General features: G+C 53.7%; 1 protein-coding gene across 1 annotated transcript in view; it reads left to right on the forward strand.

Annotated features, from left to right (window-relative positions):
* Positions 1 to 482: 482 nt before the first annotated feature.
* LOC108804183 (ras GTPase-activating-like protein IQGAP3) overlaps positions 483 to 947 on the forward strand; it is a gene marked incomplete at its 3' end in the record, with an annotated part of 2,384 nt that continues 1,919 nt past the window's right edge. Inside the window, exon 1 of the mRNA XM_018575939.1 lies at positions 483 to 672. Within this exon, the coding sequence (XP_018431441.1) occupies positions 483 to 672 (190 nt within the window). The remainder of the gene's footprint in view (positions 673 to 947) is intronic.

Genomic DNA, 947 nt, shown 5'->3' on the forward strand with positions numbered 1-947 from the left:
TCTTGGGAGGAGTTATGCAAATATCGAGATGCCTTGATGGGTGTGTGTGTCAGTCTGGAGGAGTGGGTTGTATCTGCATGCAGACTGCCCTAGGGAACGCCCCCATGTGATGCTGAGCTCCCATGATTGGCAGAACTGAAATCCTATTAATCAAAGGGGCGGAGCCAGGGATAGTCAGGGTGGGGGAGGGAAGAGCTACAGGATGCTGTGCCTCTATGATAGATTTGAAATCCAATTAAAAGGGGCAGAGCCAGGGAGGAAAGGGCTAGAGGATGCTGTGACTATGACTGACAGGATTGAAATCCAATTATAAGGGGAGGAAAGGGCTACAGGATGCTGTGCCTCTATGATTGACAATTGAAATCCAATGAATGAAAGGGGCGGGGCTAAAAAAATCCCTTCCCGCCAAGCTTTAGAATAACCCGGTGAACGCGTTGAACGCGCTCCGGGTACTTTGTTGCCATGTGACCTGATCCGTCCACATGCATCTTCTCCTCCTCTTAGTGGCGTTGGGCATCGCGGCCATCAATCAGTCCATCAAGGAAGGGAGGGTGTCCCAGACCCTGCGCGTCCTGCGGAATCCCGATGCCATGCTGTGCGGGGTGGTGACTGACTGCGCGGACGCTTATCAAGGAGAGCTGAGCGGCATCAGGAACGCCAAGAAAAAAACAGGTACCGTTCCGGCTCGCCCCCGAGAGCGGAAGTGTCTGGGGTGCCCATACAGCCGGTTAGATTCCCCTGCTCATGCAACCCAGAAAGACCCCTCGTGTGTACTGCGTGTAGGAGAGAGCAGAGAGATGACCTGATCAGTCTACCGCTGCTCCTTTTTGCTGTCTAGTCCCAGGCTGGGGGCGGGGAGGTGACATCATTGTATTCCTTAACTGTAACAAGCTGGAGGGAGAGAGTGAGACTGGGAGAGTGAGAGAGACTGGGAGAGTGAGAGAGAC

The sequence above is a fragment of the Nanorana parkeri genome, unplaced genomic scaffold, assembly GCF_000935625.1.
Source record: "Nanorana parkeri isolate BGI_ZX_2015 unplaced genomic scaffold, ASM93562v1 scaffold6006, whole genome shotgun sequence".
NCBI lineage: Eukaryota > Metazoa > Chordata > Amphibia > Anura > Dicroglossidae > Nanorana > Nanorana parkeri.